We start from the raw sequence: 23,772 nt of genomic DNA on the forward strand, positions 1-23,772 counted from the left end.
ATTAACAACAGCATTTATTCTCTGGTGCTGTTTCAATGCCTGACAGCACACAACAGTAGACCGCTTGTAGATTAACAGATTCTGAAGCCGGTGTGTTTCGCAGAAGGGCGCTCATACCGGCTTTACAACATACAGATACAGAATATGTTGCGTTATGCTGACGGGCAGTTATACCGGCTATACAATACAGATACAGAAGCTGGTGTGTTACGCCGAAGGGCGTTTATACCGGCTATACAGGTACAGATACAGGACAAACATTTTACGGTATAGCCAGATGCATAGTGTGTGATATGTCAAAGGTGAAGGCCCCTAACGAAAAGGAAGAGAAACCTTTACATAGTGGTGATGAGATCTAGTTCCATCGACTGCTTAAGATGTAGTACTTAGCTATACAACATCGTCTATTGTCTATTTTCACCTTTGCTTTAAAGAATACGTGTTTTTTTGCCACCTTACAAACGCGAACATAAAAAAAGAGCCTCATGTCTTGAACAAAAAGTTGCATGACGTGTAGGAAGAGTGAGGCCTGTACCGTACAACGTTTCTTGTTGCCACTGCATGCGCGGTGAAGTCGTACTGATGATCTATTCTTTTTCATGTACATAATGATTGGATCAGAGTCATTTTTCTTAGAACAAATGTTTCTCAATGGTGATGACTGTGCCTCTTGGAAGATGCGAAGTGCAAAGAAGTTTCTACAAAAATAATTACGAAAACGCCAGTTGTGTTGAGTCGACAAATGATGTTTTATAAGAAGACATTGTATATAAGTTTGTTTGAACATGCTAGTTTTTATCACAGTCTGTAACGTACCACAGATAACCTACATTTAAAGCTAAATGTTTATGAGTTGACTTCATTCTGACAAAGATACCGCTGCAATATGATGTAATATATATCATACATATATGCATACATATGTGCATATATCGATCGGGCACAGTGATATGATATGTTTAAAAAAATGCTGCTAAGGAAAGTTGAGTACACCTTTAATTTTGAAGCTGCCATGGTAAGTTTAAATTCGCGAAGTCAACAACAACAACTATGAGATTATACACATGCACGAGTTCTGACACATCTGACAGTAGCCAACCGGCATGCTGGAAGGCTGTGACGTCACTGTGACGTATGCTGTGACGTCTATTGATGGATAGAATACAGGTTCAACACTGTGACACACTATGTAAATGTATCATATGTATATAATGAATGAGGAGATTGTTAATGTTACCGATTATGATATATCGGACAATTTGCCTTATAAGAAGGGATTTTAATAGCCGAATATTTGTGATAGTCTATGTATGATAGTCATTTACCAAACCAGCCTTTAAAATGCTATTGCTGAGATTTTGCCTTTAAGAGCTATGGAGAAATATTTTATGAAGATTAATATTGTTCTTGTTGCCATGTGTTCTATGATATTTGTATTGTTCAAGTTCTTATAAGGAGCGCAATCTTGTTGTAGTTCGGTGTTTACTTACTTATGAATTAATCTATTTTTGTGGGAATTTCATCTCGAGGAGGAGAGAAAATTACGTTTTCGCGGTGTTTTAAGTCATAATACATCAGTAACATACTTAAAAACGCATATATGAGGTGCCATAAATATGCGGCAGAGTGACCACATGTTAACATGTGAAGACTTATATAATACATGTTTGCACTCTTGGTGCTTATAACATTCTGATAACTGTATTGACAACATTATAACATCTATAATAAAATGAAAGAAAATTATGAAGAGTTTTTATGAACACGTGAATCTTTTGTGTATGCAATATGCTTATTGGTAAGGTTTTCATAATTGTTATGATAGGTGATGATTAGTTGTCTGTATATCTTCAGATGAAAGGAGTGTAAGTAAAGTTTGCGTTGCAATAATAAATAATGCCAATCTTGTTGTGTTCTACTTATCATTAGTTTATTAGTAAAATGAAAAGGAAACATATAATTTATAAACTAATGCCCCATTGTGCATTGCATTTTGGCGAAATGTCTAGAATATCATAATTCTTGGTTCTACGTGTCAAAAATATCTTAATTCTTGGTTCTACATGGTCTCAGTTGCAAGGTCAAATATGCCTGAAAACACCAAACCCCTTTGCGAGTCTTTCGCCGTTTCGCCATTCCCGAAAAGACCGAAATTTAGCAATTTGACGGTCTCCTTTGTCACTTTTCTAGATACGGCCGGGAGCGGTACTGCAGATTAGGCTCTAATAGGGTATATCGTCCCTACGTGTAAAATGATATAATATAGAAGAAATTAGGCATAAAGCCTATGAAAACTTCATAGAATAGGTCCAGGCATATTTATATACATATACAATAACCTCTAAGACACTAGTTGACATACAAAGGCTCGATTTGTAGACGCCGCGCGAGGAGCCCATGTACACCCTGTCTGCCTGTCGAAGCGCCACCTACGTTCATGTATACATCATTCCATCTACGTAATGAGTAGGTTAAGGATACATGGCCATCATCCGTTTAGCCTTAACGACTTCTGTCCTTTACTTAACTGTCCATCCGCTTAAATGGGGTACGGGACTGTCAGAGAAGCCTGAACGTCATTCAGAAAACATTACGATCTTTCTCCCCCACATCTGCTTGGAGAACTCATCTGATTTCTTATGGCAACTTTGGCTTTTAATTTGGACCTCAGTATGAATCCGATTATATGATAAGCAACTGTACATCATGATCAGGCAACGAAATAATATAACAAGGACATACGGTCATACCTACAAACTTCCTCTTGATGAAAGAACGGTGATAGAGGATTGATTCTGCGTGTTCAATCATGTTTACATCGTCTTCACGCCGTCCAGCGCAAGTTAGGCCTCTAGCGCTTCTTGTCATCTATTCTCTGGTGCTGCTTCGATGCCTGACAGCACACACCAGTAGACCGCTTGTAGATTGACTGTTTTGTTTTGCAGCTTGTCAACCAGGAAGCGGCACTAACTTGCACACGACTTGGACAACACAAGACATGATTAAGTCTATAGCTTCATTTTCATCAGATTTTGGTGTCCAGAGGATGTCATTTGTAGAATCAAGTCACACTGCACGAAATGGCCTCGGATCCTGACGTATCCTGACGTGATCCGGAATCTAAGAACCGGAAGAATCCGAACGGATCCGGGGCCGTATATATTTCTCGGCAGGCTAATGCGCATCCAAATATTGGGACTCAATGTACCACTTACACAACTTGTGTACGTACGTACTTACACAACTGAAATATGCAAGTGGTACCGTGAGTCCCAATACTGGGATGGCCATTAGCCTGCCGAGAAATATACGGCCCCGGATCCGTTCGGATTCTTCCGGATCTTAGGTTCCAGATCACGTCAGGATACGTCAGGATACGTCAGGATCCGAGGCCATTTCGTGCAATGTCAAGACTCGATGAAAAACAGCACACTGTACGTGTCTTTTCCACAACTCTGTGCCTTTAATAGAGAGTACTTACTAAATGACTGTACACATGTTTCATTGCATCCTTTGTATATACATACAAACAACAGGGTTATCATACGCCACATGATATCTGAAAAAAGATCCATTGCGTCACTTTTTAATACTAAATAAATTCATTCCTGTACACTTTGGTTCTTAAAGGTCTGATGAGTGTTGAGTTGCTAAAATTTTACAACAGAAACATCACTTATTTCGCACACCAACGCTACTATTCTATTTTCATATCTTAGTTATTCTAAAAGTAAACTTCTTTTTCTTCATCTGTTTATTACACTCTTGTTATTTACATGTAGTGTCAGGAAAGAGACACACAACGCACTCCCATCGTTTGACCATATCTTCAAGTCTAGAATAGCCGTTAGAGATATTCTATTCAAAAAGAGATTGACTACATCAAAAGAAGATGTCGTTCTTTCGATCGTCCTTTAAATATTGCGCCCTGGTTTATTTGGCAAGGACACCTACTTTTTTGCAATCTTGAAACTTGGGAGAGTAACCATGGCCTCACATTCGGCGACACGAATCGTTTGCCCAGTCGGGAGCTACAGAAACGTACGCACAGAATAATGTAGAGTGCTTACTGGCCGACTTGACGGCACAGTGCCTACGTACCATGCCAACACATCGATACACACGTCCTCATACTTGCACTTCGACCTACGTATACATTCTGACGATGTGTAGAAGATCTGCCGAGTACATCTAGGCAGTGTTTGAAGAGAAAACGCTAATCTCCAAGCGGATGTAAGAACTGGCTCAGTCTCAGTGTTTTACGCAGGGTTTTCTTTTCGTCATTTAGGGCGTCTTTTCAGACACCTTCTCCTACCGGCACTGGTACAACTACGTACTACAATGTACTAGATGCCAAAAATAAAAGACGCGTTAACACTGAGACTTGCCCGGATCCTTACATCTGTTTGGAGACTACCAGAAGACTAAGCGGCCGTGATCTGGGCTGCTGTGAGGTAGTCCTCGTCCGTCTCCATCCAGAACGTGAAGACCATCACCCCCCGCGTGCAGATCTGCATCTCCGGGAAACTCTCCATCTCTCGCCACGCGTTCTGAGTGTTTATTGGTCATTCGCACATGTAGGAAAACAAGAACATCATATATTGTAAGCAATGAAATATCCACAGGTCAAATAACCTAAAATCAACGAAACTAGAATTAACCATACAAACTACTGAAGAAAATCTAGAAAATGCATAGCTGATGAAGAAAAAAACCGACCAATAAACAACGAAATAACAACCGACCTTCTCTGTGTCGTAGCTGTAACAGTCGCCCTTATTGGTCGCACAGATGATCTCGTTACGGAGGATGCAGTCGCTGGTGAAGTAGAAGGATGACGTCTGGGGAGACGGCAGGTTGGCTAGTGACGAGCACTGACCGGTCTTGACGTCATAACAGGCCACAGACTCTAGCCCGATAATGTACAGCTTGTCACGGAGGCCAACCATCCCACTGCGCCTGCGCACAAAATGGTGTGTTTAAAGTCATAGTAGCAATAGTGTCTCAACAATTTAAGTACATCAACAAAGTAGTATGAATTTATGATAGACAGATAAATAGATATATAGATAGATAGATAGATAGATAGATAGATAGATATATAGATATATAGATATATAGATATATAGATAGATAGATAGTTAGATAGATAGATAGATAGATAGATAGATAGATAGATAGATAGATAGATAGATAGATAGATAGATAGATAGATAGATGGATGGATGGATAGATAGATAGATAGATAGATAGATAGATTGATGAATAATAACCAAAAGTCCCCACACACCGACATATACGTTTATCATTAATCAGAGCTCTTCAATTTTCTGACAGCAGACACTGATGCAATGTGACATCGAACCTGTAAATTTTACGTCCGAAGTTAGGGACCCCACCGCTATAACTCAAATAGTGGCTTTGACGTCTATATTTGTCAATTATGACAAAAATTATCTAAAAAACAGACTTTTGGTAGTAGCACTTGTATTTTAACATTAAACGGTTACATAAGAGAAAAGAGGACTAGGGAGTATTCAAACAGAACAAGACAAAATTGCGGACTAAGGTTCTTAGAGTGTCCTACCTGCAAGGCACGATGGGAAACTCGTCCAGCTTGTCCCACTGCTTGGTGTCCGGGTGGTAGAACAGTGTGCGGGGCATCCCGTCCACCCAGCAGGACGAGTCTCCGGACACGAAGATATGGCCTGGAGAAATGTCAACGGGGGACAGAATTCAACGCGAAAGTCCATCTATACATGTCTTTGTATAGCCTGAGTGTCATCCTGTTTAGTTCCAGGCCCTCGGTGAAGGTAGAGTCTAGAAATAAACAGGATGCTACATCATGGAAAATATGTATTCCAAGTATGTCGACCTTCGTTAAACCGAGACGGGGACCGCTACAGACTACCAACCATCTTTGACCAATTGCTCACGTCACACTTTCGGAAAGTGACCTGTTCTGACCAATCACGTCCTCAGTTACCCTGAAGAAGTCCGGAGGACATTTCGAAAATTCGGCAAGTCCAATCAACATATAGGAAAAAATTAAACCTTTTGATACAATGACGGACAGAAATGTTTTGAAGTGTGAACTTGCCTATCCAATTCCTACTCTGACATTAGGCTGGCGCATTATCATGATATGCAGATTTTGACATGAAAACGAGCACGAACATGGTATTTTATATAGAGTGGATTAAAGTGACTTTAATACCGAAGCATTCTGCCGCGGCATGGTCGCTGGCGCCGAGCGGTAAAGGTTCCGTCAGTTTCCACGTGAAGGTCAAGGGGTTGAACCGCTCCACGGTAGACTGGTAGTTGTTCACGGCCCCCCTCCCACCTATGGCGTAGATTTCACCTCCTGATAGAAAAAATATATATTTGTTATTATAACAAAACAACATGCAGCTTTTGAAGTTATGGTCATAATCTCCATGCCAGCTTAACAGTAAAGGTAAAAAGCAGTCATCCTCAATTGAGGTGAAGCATGATGCTTTTTCATGTAGCTAGTGGTAGTGCGATGCAAATGTCCCAATTGCCAATTTCCCAAAGTTTTTGAGGCCTCAGTGGCAGTGGGTTTGCGTTGTTATCCACTGTGTCTAGGGCATGGTATTGGAACGTGGATCCCAAATTAACCCTCCCCTTCCACTGTCTTTTACAGCCCCAACCAAAGACATGTACCAATTTTACACAAGGGTGGAGCTAGGAGTGAGGAAGTCCGTGTGAAGGATCTTTCCCAAGGTTATAAGACACAATGTCTAGCCAGGAATCGAACCCGTGTCCACTTAAGCCTAACCCCTTTACTATCGACCCCATAGTAGGTCTACAAAAATGTAGGCTATAGGACTTCCAACTGCTCAACTATGGTTTCCCGAGAATACCCGACACTTACCGACGACGACCGTGCGGAACAGGTCCCTCTCGTGAATCATCGGGCTGCTCTCGTTCCACGCTCGGAACACGCAGTCGTAGCAATGAACCTTTGGAAGGGAAAACGTAAATTCATGATATAATTAAGTGCAACAAATTAAGTACTCATTGAGGTGAAAAAAAGTTGCTTTTTCGAGTAGCTGGTAGTGCAATTTATCTCTAATGTTCTCCATACATTTTCCCTGCCATGCCTGTGGGATCAACTCAAGACCCAGGCCAAGTCAACCTTCCCATCCTGAAAGTCTCCGGTTACACCATCCTCACATCCTGTCACTCTACAATAGTTGAACAATAACGGACGCGCACCAAGATAAACAAACACACAGACCGAAAACAATTCTTCCGGGACTGAAGTAACAACGGATAAAAAGCTTAACTCAAGCCTCATTGGTCGGAAGAAAACTCAAACCTCATTGGTCGGAAGAAAACTCAAACCTCATTGGTCGGAAGAAAATCCCGCCTCTTGTCGTGGAAGCGGAAGCCACCGATGACGTAGATGATATTGTCGAGCACGGCGACCTCAAACGTGGCCGTGTCGGCGATCTCCTTCGGTAGGGCAGTAAACCTGGGGAATATACTGGGGAAAATTACAAGAGCCAACTGCTGCGTTAGTAATCTCGAGGAATGGAAGCCTTCAGCATATCTTATACAACTGACAAAAATGCAACTCAATATTACACTTGCCATAAGCGTTAAACATGCTTCAATACAGTCTAGTATTATTTGATGGAATGAACGAGCTCAAAACACACTCATTTACACTTACAGAATACGCAAGCAACCACGACTACAACCATTGGGTCATATCCTATTACTAAGGGAAAGAAAACCACACTCCTGTCAAAATCACAGAACCCACGCATAGCAGAAAAAATGGGAGTTTAGAAAATTAGCATTTAAAACTAGGGCAGTCACACATTGTCATTTTCTAGATCTATTCATTGTATTGTGTTTTGTGAAAAGCTGAATAAAAGCTCTTGACGGGAACAATGCGGCTGTGGTGTAAAAGATGTTGGTTGGCTTGAGGAATGAATCCACTCTAGTTTATACATTGTATGGTGTTTTTTACTTTAAGTTGAAACCTCTGGGTAGCATTTTGCAATAATCTACGTGCAAGATTATCAATATTTCAACTGGGTGGATGAGAAATATCTAGCCAGTAACCACCCACCTAGATTCGAAGTAGTACTTCCATGCCTTATCCTCATACAGCACGATGTCGGGTGAGTTGAAGGCAGACTGGTAGTTGGACTGTCTGTAGGCGATGCCAGCCAGTTGTTTCCGGGGCAGGAAGCCCAGTAGCCCGGCCAGGTCCTCCGGCAGCCGCTTGTAGTGCTCGGTCTGGGACAGTTCGTCGTAGTTTTCCTGGATCATTGAGTAAGGGTAAGGTAAAGCAGTCATCGAAGCGAAACACCCCTGCGAAAACATGCACAAAGCCGACCATGGCCTCCCGAACTCCAGACCATGGTTAGGAGATAGTCGTGAGCACGGTCATCTGTGGTTGGGAGTTGGTGGGAGAGGTTGCCTACTAGTCTTTAAAAGTCGTCTGCGGCAGGCGATAATGGACTTTTTAAACTCATACTTGGGAAAGTCATATTCTGCTTTGATACAATCAGAGGAGCGAACTGGAGCTAGAATAGGATGGATTCCCACCCCAACAACGACCTTGGTTATGAAGTGGTCGGAGCAAGGGGTCATGTGGAGGTACAGAGTGTGTTGACAGGGGCTTAATTTTGTGCAACAAATAACTGTACAAAGGTATTATCAAATTGCATCATACGTCAAAAACTAGTTACTCAAGCAACTAGATAAGATTTTCACAATTTTATTCAGTTGCTTGGCTAACTGTTTTTTGTCGTATCTTATTTCCTGGACGTCTAACATTCATCAACGTAAATAGTATCAAAATTTGGTAATTAGGTTAAACATACCTGCATGAAGTAATACGCTGCTTTGATGACCTCTTCCATACCATACCCCTCGGCTAACCTCAAAACATCCGCGCAGTTTTCAAGGTCAATGTTAGCCGCGATGAACTTGGCACACAGATCTTGCGGAAACTCCATTTGCAGGAAAAACGAAGCTGTCAAAAGCTCCTCGAAGTTGTCCACATTTATTTCTATTTCTCCCGTGTAAATCAGTTCGATTAGGTCCTTAAGAGACCGGATAGACACTTGGGATGGTACGTCTGCTAAGTTTATTTCATGTTCTTTACCCTCCTTGAAGTTCAAGGTAAACATTGATCTAAAATACCGGCTGCAAGCAGCTAGAAGAATTCTGTGAGCTCGAAACTTTTTCCCTTTGGTCTTTATGGTGATGTCAAAGAAAACCTTCTGAGAGCGGAAACTCTGGAGGGAATATTGAACAAATTCTCTTAGATCTCTTAGCACATCTTCACTGACGACGTCACAGTAGTCCGTATAGAGGGGGATCCTTAGGAATTCCTTGGTGGCGCGGAATTTCTTCTGCAAGTTGTCGTCGCCCGGTTCGGGGAGTTTACCTTCGTACATGAAGTCTAGGGCGACACGGATTCCTTCCGGTGTGATCTCCCGGAATTTGGTCAAGTCCACGACGGAAACGGAGTTGACGTCATTTCCGGAGTTCTTGAAATGGCTGAAGAAGTACTTGCTACAAGCTGCCAGGAGAATTCTGTGAAAATAGCAAACTTTTTCAGTCAACGTGACATAAATGTTTTTTATTCCGTATTTGAAGTGGTAGAACATATATTTATATCAAAACAGGAAGCTTTGCTGGATTGTCATAGGATGGCCATAATCTAAGTTGTTCTTCATTACGCGGACACCTATATAACATATTACACACCAAATATCATGAAGATCCATCCATAACTTCTTGAGTCATGCTGTTCATGAACACATATACATTGTACGTACAAACGAGATAGAAAACATAACATAACAGGTCAAACGAATCTTCCAATTCTACAAGTATCCCATTGCACCACTTCCTTTCACATCGATCCTGCCACTCATACTCTACAATATTCATGTAACTGCGGACACACACCAAGACAAACAAACACACAAACAAACAAACACAAACTTATAACAATGACTCCGTTTTCACGGAGGTAGAAAATAAAAAGATGAATAGGAAATTGAAATAAACGTTCAATGATCGTCTTACTTGTGCGCACGGAATTCTTCTTCCCCGACCACAAGTCTGGTGTCGTACAGCAGGTTCTCTTTGCGGAAGTCAGAAAACGACGAGAACACCAGCTGCTGGAGCCTCGTTTTGGTGGTTCTCTGGACGGGCGAGGGGCCCTCCAAATCTTCGTAGGTTGCCATGCCAACCGCACAGCCAATCACTGCGGCGAACACAACTGCAGAAGAAGACCGATGTCAATAAAAGCATGTAGAGTTGCCGGGATCGATCAACGAACATTAGACGTCTCTATGGAGAGGGTATCAAAATTATTTGTGAACAGTCAAAAAGAAATTGAAGATCTCATACCACCGTGAAATGTATTTAGATTTTTTTTTAATTTCTTGTTTTATTTGTCATTGTAAACTTATAACTGATTCTGCCTATGTATTTTCCCCACCGGCTCTCAAAAGGCAACGGATATGCATATACAGTAGTAGGATGTTAAAGGCAGGAAATCATATAACCTTTGATTACTTATTCTGGGACCGTTTTGAGACCTTTGACCTAACTTCCTGCCAGTGTCTCCGACATACCTGGTCTATTGAAATAAGTGTGGAAACACAAACAGACACACCTAAAACAATACCTCCCGTTGTCACGGAGGTAATAACAATTACCTTTTTCTAGTTCTACTAACTAGTTCCACTTCTCACTGCTTTTGGCTGTGTACAAATAACCTTAAGACCTAGTGATTCACCAACCTAATGAAACTATTGAAGGAAGTATCTATGTACTCGTGCATTGATCGTTTTGTTTACAACTCAACTTTAATGCTGAACAGCGGCAAAACAAGGTTGCGCACGAAAATAGCACGAGTTGGCAAAACCCCTTAAATTCCTTCGGCTACATTGCATACATTTGAGTTTCTGCTGGTGACGTGGTGTAATGGATATATTTGTTTGTTTAGGAAGCATATGGTACATAACTTATTGTGATCAAACATGCCGGGCATATCTAGTTGACCTCTGCCACACATGTGGCCATAGAGAGCAGGCGGGGATCTATTTGTAGCTGTAACCAAATATAAAACAAGCATCGCAACAAACGTGCGACCGATATAGAAGTGCTATCAGCAATGGTGTTTTCTCATCATTACTCGTCAGGGGTCGAAATGCTTTTTTTTCTGTAGACATATATAGTGTAGGTAACTTTGTAAATTATCTGAACTAAACAATTTTACCTGCACCGATAGTTTGTTTGCTTGTTTACTTTTCATACAGTTAACCTCATTTATGCTTACCAAACACACCGATTCTGCACAGTAGGTTCAAGCTGCGTAAGACCGGACTGTAAGGTTTGATCCACTCACACCGTGAAACTGACCCATATTCTTTTTATAAGTCTTACGAGTTCTTTAATATGCTCGAGGTGTGGCTTTCCTCAACCACGGGACCTCCGGCTTTACGTCCCATTCGAGAGGACGTACCTAACTAAAACTAGGTACTCATTTTTACCTGAGTAGAGTGAGAAAATTGGTGTTAAGTGCCTCTCACCACGACATTGGGACCTAGGGATCCGAGCCCAGATCCTTTAAGTTCTAACTGATGAATAACCCTAACCACAAGACCACCTTGCCACCTACACTTGCCACTGAAAACTGCACATAAACTATTTTAATTCTTTGTTTGGCATATTATATCTTTCTTTTTAAACATTAGGTAACAGTATTGCTATGTTTGTTGCCTGGTAGTTAAGCGTGGCAACTGTTGCAGGGCTGTCTTTTGCCGCAGTGCAGTCTTGTAAGACTGGCTGTCAGTAAGTGAGTATGATAACGAAGGTAAGCAGTTTCTGACATGATAAAATCTATCATATATCTGTAGTTTAATTCTCGTTGTAAGGAATGAATTACAGGGAGAACGAAGTGGAATGTGAATAGATTTAAGTATCAATACAATTATTTATGCATAAATAGTGTAAGATCTAACGGTTAATGATAATTGACAGCTAAGTTTTATATATTACACTGTGCACAACTAGTGGATAGCTACAAAGCATAACAATTATAATTAATCAATCAATTGATATCTTTTATTGCAAGTCCATGCCCAAAGGCTAATTGCAGACAAACAAGTACATGGAGATACATGAAAATCGAAATAGTTATCTTGGCTACTGTGAAATGGAAAATGAACTGAAAATTCATGTAGAATACATGTACTTAAAATTCATTAACCTCAATGAAAATAATGAAGAATACATATTAGAATTTTACGCCAAACAAATGTTTAGTTGTGAACACATCCATAGTTCTAACTTGTTGCTTTTGTGAGTTTTCATCCTTCAACAATTACGTATCATTTGAAGGTCAAATTATACCAAAGCCGTTCCTTAAGTTCAACTTAAAATGTTCCTTCTTATTACTAAGACGGTATAACGGCAACATATGTACCTTTGGTAGTTATAGCACAACATGGGTTTAAGAAATCAAGCCAAGACTATCGCTGCCATTAAACGTGGTTTACATCACTTTATATACTAATAGTTGTCTGCATCTGTATCCCATGCTGCCATTCCACAGCAACATGGTCATAGTCTAAATATAGGAGCATCTACGTGCCATGCCGTCAGTAGTACCAGTCGCCTCCATCCCCTGTTTCTAACAGATAGCAATAGCCGGCTACCGTTAGTGAGTCACTGATAGTATTGATATTATTACCCACCTTTCCGTCACGCGAAGTCACGCCATTTTCCTGTGTTTACGACAGACGTAATGCAAACGGTACGCATGTAAGACAGAGGTCGATATCATTTGATGTTGTCCGATAGAAGCTGCGCACCGACCCGAATAAATGCCGAGGTCTCCCGAAGTTTCACGAAAACGACTCGAACTAATAAACGCAGAGTTCTCTCTTGTATACGTTGCGCGATGAATGCTGTTTCTAGCACGTAAGCAAGGTTTCGGGGTTGAAGACAAACGCAGTTAAGCTCCTGTCCTTGTTTTTACCGGGTGGAGTCTTGTGACTGACGGCTGGGACTGTCGATGACGTCACAGGCCCTCTCGGGTATCGCGAAGTTGGGATTCCTGTAATCTCCAAGCAGATGTAGTGGTGGAAAATCGTAACAATTCCCGATGTGTTGTTTTCTCTGACAGTGCTTCTTGCCACAAATGGAGGCCCTGCCCCTCGCTATACACCTATTCACAGCAATCTTTGAAGAGTACGGTAATAAAAAACAGCAGATATAAAAACGTTACGACTTTATACCCCCGCATCTGCTTGGAGAAGAGGATTCCTGAACGTTGGCACCGGGTGTACCCGACCCGTGTACATGTTAGGTCTGATAACACAAGGCTTAAGATGTGTAGTGTCAAATCAACTGTCCTAAACACTTGATCTAGTACATATTTGTCACAAATGACTTTTCGAATTTGTCATCCCAATTATGAAGAGGATGGACAATGGTGGTGATAATGATGATTCGTTATTAAGAAAAAAATACAAATTTTGTGCAGAACGCATTAAAAAGTCACCATGTATTACAAAAGGAAACAGTTCAGTTATCTGAGAAAGAGAAATATCATTCCCGGTTTTTCAGAGAAACAGTACAGTAGAGGATATAATAAGATAAGAAATCCCAGTGTAATGAAATATGTTAGTGTGCAGAAAGATCTAGATTTTCGGAAATGCAGCAAATATTTGGAAACCATCGCATCAAATAGCTATAAAACAAAATTAACAGAAAAAAGATTCAATCAGTTTTCTCCCCACTTCATAAATTTTTCACAATCATAGTTTTTGGTTGTTCTGAACTTTGTTTTTTTTAACTATACTTTTTGTTTTCCGATTTCACACATCTAAAATAGTATCTCTGCCACTAAGCTAGCACCCCCTTTATTTGATGCATCTTGGTTCATCCCAATGTTACATAACACTTCTGCTGCACAGATGTCGTTTCCCTTCAGTTACATCAGGCAGACTTAAATGGAGTCTCAAGGACAAATGTCTTAGACCAGGACTCAGGCAAACATTCCAGATTAACTTATGAGGGGCGACTGTGGTGCAAAACATGTCGGCTGACTTGAAGGATAAGTCTGTTCCACATATCAACCACATGTCTAACGTTACATATCTGTATCTGTATCTATATAGCAGGTCTAATGGCCCTTCGGCGTAACACACCAGCTTTGCAGGCACGTGGCGTGGCAGCAGCTGGTTATATCACACTGAACAGCCTGTCACACCTCGCCTTTGCACATCTGACTGCAACCATTCTTTAAAGCTACCTAGTGAGGATGTTCCTACAGTATTTGATGACGAGTTCCTTAGCATACATGTACATGGGGCCTTTATGACATGGCTGAAGTTTTATTTATTCAGTGTTGTCTTTTACAGTGACTGGATTCAACATGTCAACTACATTGCAAAACTGTGGCAACAAGAGTTTCATATTTTGTGACAACAGTTGTATGTTCTGAAAAAAATATGAGATATAATTTCGATTCCACTGTGAATAGTTTCACTCGGTTGGTAAACCACTGGATAACACAACAAAGGAGTTAATATCTAGCCAATGTTTTGGTGACAGCCTGCTTGGTGAGCAATACTGATTGGTTCTTCTTTGCACTGCAGCTAGGAGTCACTGTTGCAGTGTGAAGAATGTGGTCCCAAACATGACTGAGTTTATATCCCCCCTCATCACAGTTCATGACTGGAGGGTTACAGACGGTCACTCAAACGTTGGCAAGATATCAATTCTTTGGTTCTGTACTATGTTACACTGTACTTTCTATCAACAATTTCTGACGGCATTTTCCACTATCTGAAATTGAATCTCACAAAACTAGAGGAACGTCATTGAGTGTCTTCATCTGTGGTGTTATTCTTTATTGTCAGCTGGTCTTTGATGAGCAACTTTCAAACAGTTTATCCTTGAGATGGTCCCTGGACAGGTAGCCGTTGTAGAACTCATGAGCTGTAAGCTTCTTCTTTAAAAGGATGCTCCTAAACCCAACCCAACCATCCTGTGAACAAAAGTAAGGCTTTGGGTCATTCCAACTTGAGAAGTATCAGAGGACTTCACTGTAAAAGTACATGTACATGTCATTTAGTATGACAACAAATTGAAGAGTTTTATAAGAAAAGAGGCATGCAGTTTTCAAATGTTAGGTACATGCAATCTTCTACGCAAAGTAGTTTCATATATAGAGTGAGGAGTTTTATACAACATACAAAATGCCACAAGTATTATAATATGCTAATCTCCAAGCAGATCCAACGGTTGCAAATGTATGCCCAAAACATGCAGCAGTGCAGGTTAGTTGTAGGTGGACATCAGAAATATTTGCACAGATCCAGTTATATTTGCACTACTAGCAACCTGCATAATGCAGGTGGTACATGCATTTTGAGCCCTAAATACAGGAAACATAAACCCACCTTACACCTGATACAGACTGAGTTGGTAGGTCTGTGGTAGTGAGCACTGCCAGGTTTGGGGTCAGCTACAGGGATAGCCAGACCTGAAAAAAAAGTCAACATTCAGCAAGTCAGCTTAAGAAAAGAATGGTAACCTACTCTCCAAGCAGAGCTAGGGTTTCGGCTGGTTTTTAACGTGTTTTTAGGCGTTTTTGTCATGCCTTCTACTTTGTCATCGTTTTTGTTGTGTCGCAAACCCTAGCTCTGCAGGCACTGACCTCGGGGCGGGGCAAACCTATTTACTTCCATTGAAAAAAAGGTGACAGTACTCCTCCCCGAGAACCATTAGATAATCATTAGTGGTAACAATTTTACTGCCCCGGATTATCACACATCCGGCAAATGTAGAGCGGCATTCATCAGGCCGCGCCGGTCCCCCGCTGACTGCCCTATTCATGCGACAGGCTGGTGTCCACGATCTCACTCCGACATGATCATTGATAGCATCATAACGTACATTTCCATTGGAAACCTCACAAGAAAAATACTATGATGCATGAACAAGACATATAAAATAAATATGTATTACGTATTAACTTGAACTGCATTACTAGTAATTATTATTATCATTATCTCAGGCATCGTTGAATGGATTATGAACGGGAACACGTGCCTTGTTTGCGTTACATGCGGTTACCAATGCCGCCGCTCGCTGTGTTCAGATTGGACAGAACTTTTCAACAACACCAGCGAAATTGGCGACGGAGTGCTACCAACAGAGACTAAAAAATCCCCACGACACCAGAGGATTGTACAAATTTTTGTGTGCTTTGTTCTTTTATGGTTTTTGGATGGTGTAAATGAAGTGCGGTCACGATAGGCAAGTCATTTGCTGACGGACATGAAGCGACTTTCCAACATGGCGTCCTGATTCGGTTTTGTATGTAACTTTATTTGTGGGTAGTAGTTTAGAGACTTTTTGTACTCTCCAAGCAGAGGAGTGGGTCCGGCAGGTTTTTGACCTGTTTTTTAGGCGTTTTTGTCGGGCTTTCTACTTGACAAAGTAGAAAGCCCGACAAAAACGCCTAAAAACACGTCAAAAACCTGCCGGACCCACTCCTCTGCTTGGAGAGTAACTTTTTGAGATTCAACGATATCCTCCCACTACAGCATGGCATTTCCGAAGTGGGGATTAAAAATGAGAGAATCTATGGCTATTTCGGGCTGTACATCGTCTTCTGGTACGACGGCCCAAATGGCCTGGATCGTAGTTGAGTATCGTGGAGACTTTGTAAACTCCAGATGTCTTTGGTTGCACGTTGAGCTATTATTTTCATACGAAAGTAATTGCAGTTAGCCAAGGAGTAGGGGAAGCGTAAGAACATGGCATGAAAACATGGCCACGACCGATAGACCGAGTATTATTTCCATGGTGAGACTGGGCCGGAAATTTTGTGGTGCGTGGGGAGGGAATCCCGTGCCTGGCCGGGCACGCTTCGCACTAACTTGTGAAACGCTTGTTATGTGTTGGAGTGATTAGGTTTATTAGGCATTGAAGCTTCCGTCTGCCTGCAGAGCTTGGGTTTGCGACACAACAAAAACGATGACAAAGTAGAAGGCATGACAAAAACGCCTAAAAAACACGTTAAAAACCAGCCGAAACCCTAGCTCTGCTTGGAGAGTATGGTAACCGACCTTTCTCAGAAGAGATGTAACCAGATACAGAACCAAAATGCCTGCTAATTCTTCATCTAATTCATTTTCCCTTTTTCATTTCACTGAAATCAAATGATTAGAAACTTTTCTCTATACCTCTAGTTTTAAAAGAATATTTCATCAATTTATGGAGAAAATGGATGTTATCAATAAGATGAAGTTTGTGCAAATTCCTTAACATTACTCACCTTTAGTTATAGCAGGATCTATGATGTCCATGAGTTTCACTGTTCTGTTATTCCAGGTACTTCTGAGAGGCAACTGCAAATTTAACAATTGCAGTTTTTAAAAGCTGCCTTGAAATTTTCACTTCTTGATTCTCAAAACATGATCTATTCAAACTCTGTGAGTCATGAGAACTTAAGATTAGAATTATAAACAGACATGTGAAACCAAGGATCCTTGGTGAAACTGATCAGATTTGTCAAATGTAGCTAAACCAAATCTTCTTCTAGACAAACTATCATATATACAATGTTTGCAAATGTCGACTTGTATTGACAAATAGTGAGTTGAAAATGAACTTGAGATCTTGGACAATCTCGATATTGACTGCATGTAAATGACTAGTATGCTATAAAAAGAAAACTCATTTAAACTATCAATATCTGATCTCCAATCAGATGTATGGATACAGCTCATTCTCAGTGCAAAAACGGGTGTAAAACAGCAAGATTGAGCCGGATCCTTACATCTGCTTATTAATAAAGACAAATGAATTTACTTTTTGGCCCACACTCCTGCTAAGTCTGTCAATCTCCTGGCAGCTTTGCTCCGCCCACCTCACCCATGATTGGTCCACAGATAACTTTGGTGCTGTGAGTGTTCAAGAATTGGTAATTACAAAGAGGCTACCACATATCATAGAAAAGGCAGAAACAGTTTTAAACAAGAGTCCGAAGACCCAAAATCTCCATGAAATTTGTTTTTATATGAGATGTGTTTATTTTCCCTAGTTATTTGTTGTTGCCGCTGGTTGTTTTGTTTTGTGTGCCAGAGGGTATCCACGTAATAGAACCTAGAAAGGCAACATTTTCGGGAAAATGCAGGATATTCCCCTCCCGTTACCTACACCTCAAATATGACGCCCTTAGCATTTACTGTAGTGTAAGGGAATCCTGAAGTTTCTGCATAAATTATGCAAACAAGGTCTGTATTAGCATGGTCAGGTGTGTTCAGCTTTCCTAAAGGTACCTACATCTGAAATATATCATCAGTAGCTTTTAAAGTAAGGGTTATGCATATATTATGCAAAAACTCCTCATTAGCATAATTTATGGCCAGGTTTTCTGACCTTTCATAAAGGTACCTACATGTCAAATATGAAATCCGTAGCCTTTATAGTAAGGGAAATACAAGGTTATACCTAAATTATACAAATGAGGTCCGCATCAGCATATTTTATGGACAGGTGTATTCACCTTCCCTAAAAGTACCTACATCTAAAATATGACATCCGTAGCTTTAACGGTAAGGAAAATACACATTTATGAATAAATTATGCAAATGATATTCATTAGCATAATTTATGACCATGTGTGTTCACCTTTCCTAAAATTACCTACATCTGAAATATGACATCCGTAGCCTTTACGGCAAGGGATATGCCTAAATTATGCAAATGATGCCCTCATCAGCATAATTTATGGCCAGGATTTTTTACCTTTCCTAATGGTACCAACATCTCAAATATGACATCCATAGCCTTTACGGTAGGAGATATACACATTTACGCATAAAATATGCAAATGAGGTCCTCATTAGCATAGTTCATGGCCAAGTGTGTTAACCTTTCCTGAAGGAACCTACATCTCAAATATGATATCTGCAGCTATTATGGTAAGGGAAATACAAGTTTCTGCATACATTATGCAAATGAGGTCCTCATTAGCATAATTTATGTCCAGGTGTATTCACCTTTCCTAGTGGTACCTACATCTCACATATGACAGCCACAGCTTTTACGGTTAGGGAAATACATGATTATGCATAAATTATGTGAATTAGGTCCTCATTAGCATAAATTATTGTCAGGTGTATTGACCTGTTCTAAAGGTACCTACATTTTAAATATAACATCCGTACTATGAAACAAAAGGTACATATAACTTTCTGCAACACCATTAGTAGAGTTACCACCCTTACATCTACTTGGTTTTGGGCAGCGGAACCACCAGCTGTTGGGAATTAGGGAATACTCGCCCTAGATAAGAGACCAATGGATTCAACAGATGTGACCTCAAAGCCCATACCCACAATGGAGAAGTAGATATTCCTCATTACTTATGCAAATTCAGTCCAAATTTGCATAATTACCACTTCAGTTTGTACATCTCTGCCCAACCCACTTGCGTATCAAATAACATGAAAATCTGTCGCTCCTTTCTTCAGTTATTCTCCTTTGAAAATATTTACAAACACGCCATTGCAGTTCCAGTGACACATACCAGGGGGCCCAAAATCGACCTTGACCTTTCTCCTCCCAGCACCTACCCACATACCAAATATCATTTCAATCCATCCACACGTTCTTCAGTTATGCTGATTTTAAGCGTCCGGTGACACATACATACAAACACGGTGACACAAACATACACACACGCGCACACACACACAAACACAATAACTTCGCATGATTTGCACTTCAGTGTGTACATCTCCGTCCAACCTACCAGCGTACCAAATAACATGAAAATCTGTTGTTCCTCTCTTCAGTTAAACCCCTTTAGAACATTTTTACACATAGGCCATTGCAGTTCCAGGGACACAAACCAGGGGGCCCAAAATCGACCTTGACCATTCTCCTCCCAGCGCATACCCACATACCAAATATCATTACAATCCATCTACACGTTCTACAGTTATGCTGACTTTAAGCATCCGACGACACACATGCAAACGATTTACCTCCTAACTTATGCAAATTCGGTCTCATTTGCATAGTTTGCACTTAAGTGTGTACCACTTGGTCTAACCTACCTGTGTACCAAAGAACATGACGATCTGTCCATCCACTCTTCAGTTCTTCTACATTTAAGATTTTAACAAATACGCCATTGCAGTTCCAGGCACACATGCCAGGAAGCCCAAAATCGACCTTGACCTTCCTCCACCTGACACCCACCCACATACCAAAAATCATTTCAATCCATGTACAGGTTCTACAGTTATGGCGACTTTAAGCGTCCGGTGACACAAACATACACACAGACACCAAACGCAAGCAAAACAGTATCTCATGAAAAAGCCTTTTTTCATGGAGATAAAAATATCATGTTTTCAAGACCTACATTTCACTTTCACTTTGACCATGATAAGCTCATTTTATGTACAAATGTAATTGCTCATTTTGCATGTTTATCATCTATATAAAGACAAATGAGTAAAGAAAACTGTATATGTTTAATCTATGTTATTGTATATACATACCATTTGTAACACCAGTAGTAGGTTGTTCTACAGCATTTTCCAACTTTCTTGGAAGATCTCTGAGACACTCCAACAGCTAGGAGGAAATACAACAAGTTGAACATCGAAACTGCAAATACCTCCTATCTATGCCTACCACAACATTAAGTCTCCACGAAAATAAATGAATCAATAGTAATTCCAAAAAGTGGAATGAAACTTCATCTGACAAATATGAAAAGAAAGAAGAAAGTAGAAAGTCTTAAAGAGCCACTTTTATTTGTTTTAATCAATCATTGACAAATGTCACCTTATATAAACAAAATCTTCAAGTAATAGATCGATAGTTTTTAAAAACTAATAAAAAGAATGTTTATAAAAAAAGGTAATAGATCAATCCCATAACTCTCCCATCTCCCTCAAAATGTAGACATGCAAAGTAAAAGCTATAAAAAGCAAATGTTTGATGGGCATGCAGCCACTTTTTTTTCTTATTGGCCAAACTGCTTATTGGCATGCTGTCATTGGTTGAACTGCTAATTAATATGCTATCAAGCATCATTGGCTGAGCTGCTAATTGTGATGAACAGTTACCATATCTGCTCCTTTATTAAACAGCATACTGCCCAGCTGGATAGCATGACACCTCTCTGGTACAGGTACCGACTTCTGCTGTAGGATTGGACCAACATCAAACCTTGAAACAACAAGTAAGAAAGGTTTTTTTATTGCAAGTTCATGCCCATGGGCTAATTGCAAATACATGGTAGAAACATAGGGAAAAACATACATGTGTCAGTGAACTGTGACTGACTTTGTTGTAACAATAGCCTACCAATACTAAATACGACTGTTGGCTATATCATTATGTGTTAAGGTACAACAAGCGAAATAAAACTTTAATGCTTGGGTCAATGGGAAAAGTAATCTAGCCAGGTGGTGCTTATACAGAGGTGTCACTTGTATAGGTTTGACTGTAGTTGCAATCAAAATGACGTACCGTGGCGTGATATGGATGATCGTGACCCCGGTGACCTCATCACCTTCGAGTATTGTGTGGAACACTGGCGACGCCCCGCGCCATTGAGGTAACAAGCTGGGATGGATGTTCAGGATGCCACTAAAGATAACAAACAAACAAACACAAATAAAAAAATATCACTTTGCTCAACAGCATTATTGATACATAGCATACATCTATGATTTATCAAGATAGCATTTCATGCTGAACATAGCTCAAGCACCATTGGTTTAAAGATCTTTTAACTATTGAATATCTGCAGCTCAAAGAAGAGAATACAATGTACCAGAAGAAGTTAGATTTGCTGATGAAACACAAAAATTCCATGTACAAGTTAGAGCCAAAATCCATTGAAATGCAAATAGTAACACCAATAAGTATATATGGTAGTGAGCGCCTGCCTCATTGATAGTACATGTATTGTGAAAAATACTCTACTAGTATATTGTCCCTTTTTTGTTCTCATTATTACTTACTATGGAAAAAGTCTGATGATCTTCTTTGGGATGAGGAAGCCGAAAGATGCCACCACTCCCACATCAAACTGGTCACATGATCCCTGCAACGGCCAATCGTGGAGGGGCAAGTGGTGCTCATCTGCATATGTCCTGACTGGAACTCTCTTTGGCGAACACACCACTTCTAATCTCTCCACAACTCTGTCTGCAGACTTGGTTCTGGAGACAAAAACAACTGAATTTAACAAAAGCAAGTAACGTTATTATTTCCTGTGGGGCAGTCCTACTGTTTCACCATATAACTTCTGATCAACTTCTGTGAATCCATGGGCAGGAGTTCAATCCCAGGATCACCCCCAGTTCGGATATGTTGTGAGGGATTGCATCCATAATTTTGGATGGTGATGTAAAGCCGGCAGCTCCCTGTATGAAGGAGCTTTAGGTATTAGCTGTAGTAAAGCCGTATTGGCTAAGTACTTAAAACGTATCATGCTTGAAGTTGACAGTTTTACCATTTTGTTTGAATTCATCCACTTTGTCAGCAAACTTAGCCCTTCAACCAATTTATATGTACATCTACTGTTCAGGAAGGAGAAATACAAATTTAGAAACTCTGCTGAGCCAGAAAGTGATACTATATGTACCTGGTTTGGTCGGCTTTTAGCTTTTGCAGAACTTCCACTGAGAACTCATCACTTCCAAAGAACAAAATCCTCCAAGGTGGTCCTGTCCTCTGATTGGTTGAAGAGCTTGCACTCTGATTGGTTGTATAACTTGCACTCTGATTGGTTGAAGAACCTTCACTCTGATTGGTCAAAGGTCCTGTATATATACATCTGTCTGACCAATAGGAAGACTTTGGGGAAATGCATGCTGTCCTCAAATGTCTCCAATGTGTCCTGAACTTCCATTGGCTGTTTGCACATGTGTTTGAGAAGTTCAGTTTTTGTTGTAGTTGCCACAGGCAGAATAACAATCTATCTAAAGACCTTGGTCTTGACATACAGGATGTAATGTACATTTCATACATATACAGTTCAAAAGTTCTCGATCATGAAGAAACCACTCTCCTTGGTCAGTATTTCTTGAGCTCCCCTAACATAACAGAGTGCATCTGATCAGTTAGGGCTTGATGCTTGTGTGACTCTTGATGCTAACAGCTTCCCATATCTTTCATACATTACATGTATGCCTGAGTGATGAAAGGAGAACACAACAAAAGTAACTACATGTATAATATAAAAACAATCTAACTGCAACCTCCCTCATGCATTACCGATTTCATAGTCCACTTCTCCGATCGCTTCCCTGCTGAACAGTCTGGCACCTGTCCACAGTTGAACCTTACGGCATCAATCAGCTTAGATATCTATCAACGGTTGTCAAACTGTTCGACAGAGAAACGATCGGAGGACCTAGAATAGGAGGGATACCGCTAGCTGTGTTGACCACCTTGCTAGACACGCCCCCCTCCCCAACACTCTCCCTTTACCAAAAATATATCATGACAGCCCCGTTCAGAGTTGATGTATTATAGCATGCATGTGTCTGAGAAATCAGACTGATATCGTTCATATGGAATAGAAAAACATTGAAATATGGCGACACGGTATGACTTAATACGCACAACAAAACTCAACTGGAATCGGCGCGACTTTTTCTGACGGGCGCGGCCATCTTGAAACAATCCCAGAATCCTTAGGGAAGAGTGACC

The 23,772-nt window shown here is 40.5% G+C and overlaps 2 protein-coding genes across 5 annotated transcripts in view; both read right to left on the reverse strand.

The window, feature by feature from the left end:
* The window catches only part of LOC136425234 (ras-related protein Rab-8A-like), a 63,337-nt gene extending 50,029 nt beyond the window's left edge, over positions 1-13,308 (reverse strand). The window contains exons 1-10 of one of the 3 annotated variants that reach the window (XM_066414037.1): positions 12,762-13,308; positions 10,081-10,276; positions 8,865-9,582; positions 8,105-8,298; positions 7,369-7,510; positions 6,896-6,983; positions 6,218-6,364; positions 5,588-5,708; positions 4,746-4,959; positions 3,442-4,550 (exon numbers count right to left, since the gene is read on the reverse strand). In XM_066414037.1, coding sequence (XP_066270134.1) covers positions 4,425-4,550; positions 4,746-4,959; positions 5,588-5,708; positions 6,218-6,364; positions 6,896-6,983; positions 7,369-7,510; positions 8,105-8,298; positions 8,865-9,582; positions 10,081-10,241 — 1,911 coding nt within the window. In that variant the 5' untranslated portion in view covers positions 10,242-10,276; positions 12,762-13,308 and the 3' untranslated portion in view covers positions 3,442-4,424. Of the gene's footprint in view, positions 1-3,441; positions 4,551-4,745; positions 4,960-5,587; positions 5,709-6,217; positions 6,365-6,895; positions 6,984-7,368; positions 7,511-8,104; positions 8,299-8,864; positions 9,583-10,080; positions 10,277-12,761 lie in introns of those variants that run through there. The other 2 variants (XM_066414038.1, XM_066414039.1) reach the window with 2 other exon arrangements.
* Positions 13,309-14,894: 1,586 nt separating this feature from the next.
* LOC136425260 (methionyl-tRNA formyltransferase, mitochondrial-like) lies at positions 14,895-23,766 on the reverse strand. Of its 2 annotated transcripts, none has more exons than XM_066414084.1 (10): positions 23,686-23,766; positions 22,703-23,250; positions 22,077-22,277; positions 21,580-21,699; positions 21,174-21,276; positions 20,601-20,676; positions 17,896-17,987; positions 17,360-17,432; positions 15,477-15,559; positions 14,895-15,061 (listed from the first exon to the last, which is right to left on the reverse strand). In XM_066414084.1, exons 2-10 carry the CDS (start codon positions 23,086-23,088, stop codon positions 14,930-14,932), a joined length of 1,266 nt encoding a protein of 421 aa, XP_066270181.1. In that variant the 5' UTR covers positions 23,089-23,250; positions 23,686-23,766; the 3' UTR covers positions 14,895-14,929. The 2 variants fall into 2 exon arrangements, with proteins under 2 accessions (XP_066270181.1, XP_066270182.1); XM_066414085.1 differs by having other exon boundaries at positions 23,699-23,763.
* Between the last annotated feature and the right edge of the window lie 6 nt (positions 23,767-23,772).

The sequence above is a fragment of the Branchiostoma lanceolatum genome, chromosome 19 (assembly GCF_035083965.1).
Source record: "Branchiostoma lanceolatum isolate klBraLanc5 chromosome 19, klBraLanc5.hap2, whole genome shotgun sequence".
NCBI lineage: Eukaryota > Metazoa > Chordata > Leptocardii > Amphioxiformes > Branchiostomatidae > Branchiostoma > Branchiostoma lanceolatum.

Bases quoted from the DNA above. Each gene is read 5' to 3' on its own strand.
- LOC136425260 (XM_066414084.1), bottom strand. From the start codon at position 23,088: ATGTATGAAATGTACATTACATCCTGTATGTCAAGACCAAGGTCTTTA. The intron at 22,278-22,702 runs GTACATATAGTA...TTTTGTCTCCAG, and splicing joins CTAAAAGCCGACCAAACCAG to AACCAAGTCTGCAGACAGAG. The intron at 15,062-15,476 runs GTGGGTTTATGT...TTTTGTTCACAG, and splicing joins CAGTCTGTATCAGGTGTAAG to GATGGTTGGGTTGGGTTTAG.